The sequence below is a fragment of the Bison bison genome, unplaced genomic scaffold (genome assembly GCF_000754665.1).
Source record: "Bison bison bison isolate TAMUID 2011002044 unplaced genomic scaffold, Bison_UMD1.0 scf7180017864384, whole genome shotgun sequence".
NCBI classification, from domain to species: domain Eukaryota; kingdom Metazoa; phylum Chordata; class Mammalia; order Artiodactyla; family Bovidae; genus Bison; species Bison bison.
In genome coordinates this window covers 7,846,984-7,847,559 of record NW_011494956.1, presented here as the reverse complement: position 1 = coordinate 7,847,559, position 576 = coordinate 7,846,984, and the positions used below count along the sequence as shown (strand labels likewise).

Here is a 576-nt window from a genome sequence, read left to right as displayed (position 1 = left end):
GCCCCCCCCCCCCCATCTCCCTCGGCCAGCTTCACCCCCCCAGAGCGAGGAAGGAAGCTACAGTCCCGAGAGGGCGGCGGAGACGGCGCTGGAGCCGGGCGCACTGAACTCGGCAGAGCACAGAGCAGGGCTCCGGGCCCTGTGAAAGTTTCCCTTCCCCAGCCGCAGGGCGTCCGCTGCCCAGAAAGTCTGCCCAAGGCTTGGGCTGCCAATTCGCGCGGCCCCCTCGGAGGCGCGGGGATCCCAGGCGGAAAACAGCTCTCGAGAAATCGAGGAACGAGTGACAGCAGGACTGAACGCCGGGCCGTGCTCCTGGGCCGCCCCGGGGCGCGCCCGCGGCTCCAGGTGAGCTGGGGAGCCAGGCAGACCGGAGGGTGGGCGTTACTTAGCGGGAGGAGGCGGCTGGCGGGAGAATTGGGGCGCACCGGCTTACTCCGCTTCCCCTCGCAGGTCCTTCTCGGAGCCGCTGCCATGGGAGAGCCAGTCTTGGGCGCCGGGGACCAGCCGCCGCTGCTGCCGCGCCCGCCTCGGAGCCGCGGCCCAAGTCCCAGCGCCCGAAGCGGGGCCGCTGAGTCC

General features: G+C 72.0%; 1 protein-coding gene across 1 annotated transcript in view; it reads left to right on the top strand.

Moving 5' to 3' along the window:
• CHST2 (carbohydrate (N-acetylglucosamine-6-O) sulfotransferase 2) overlaps positions 1-576 on the top strand; it is a 5,448-nt gene that overhangs the window by 745 nt on the left and 4,127 nt on the right. Inside the window, exons 3-4 of the mRNA XM_010858294.1 lie at positions 30-345; positions 451-572. Coding sequence (XP_010856596.1) covers positions 30-345; positions 451-572 — 438 coding nt within the window. The remainder of the gene's footprint in view (positions 1-29; positions 346-450; positions 573-576) is intronic.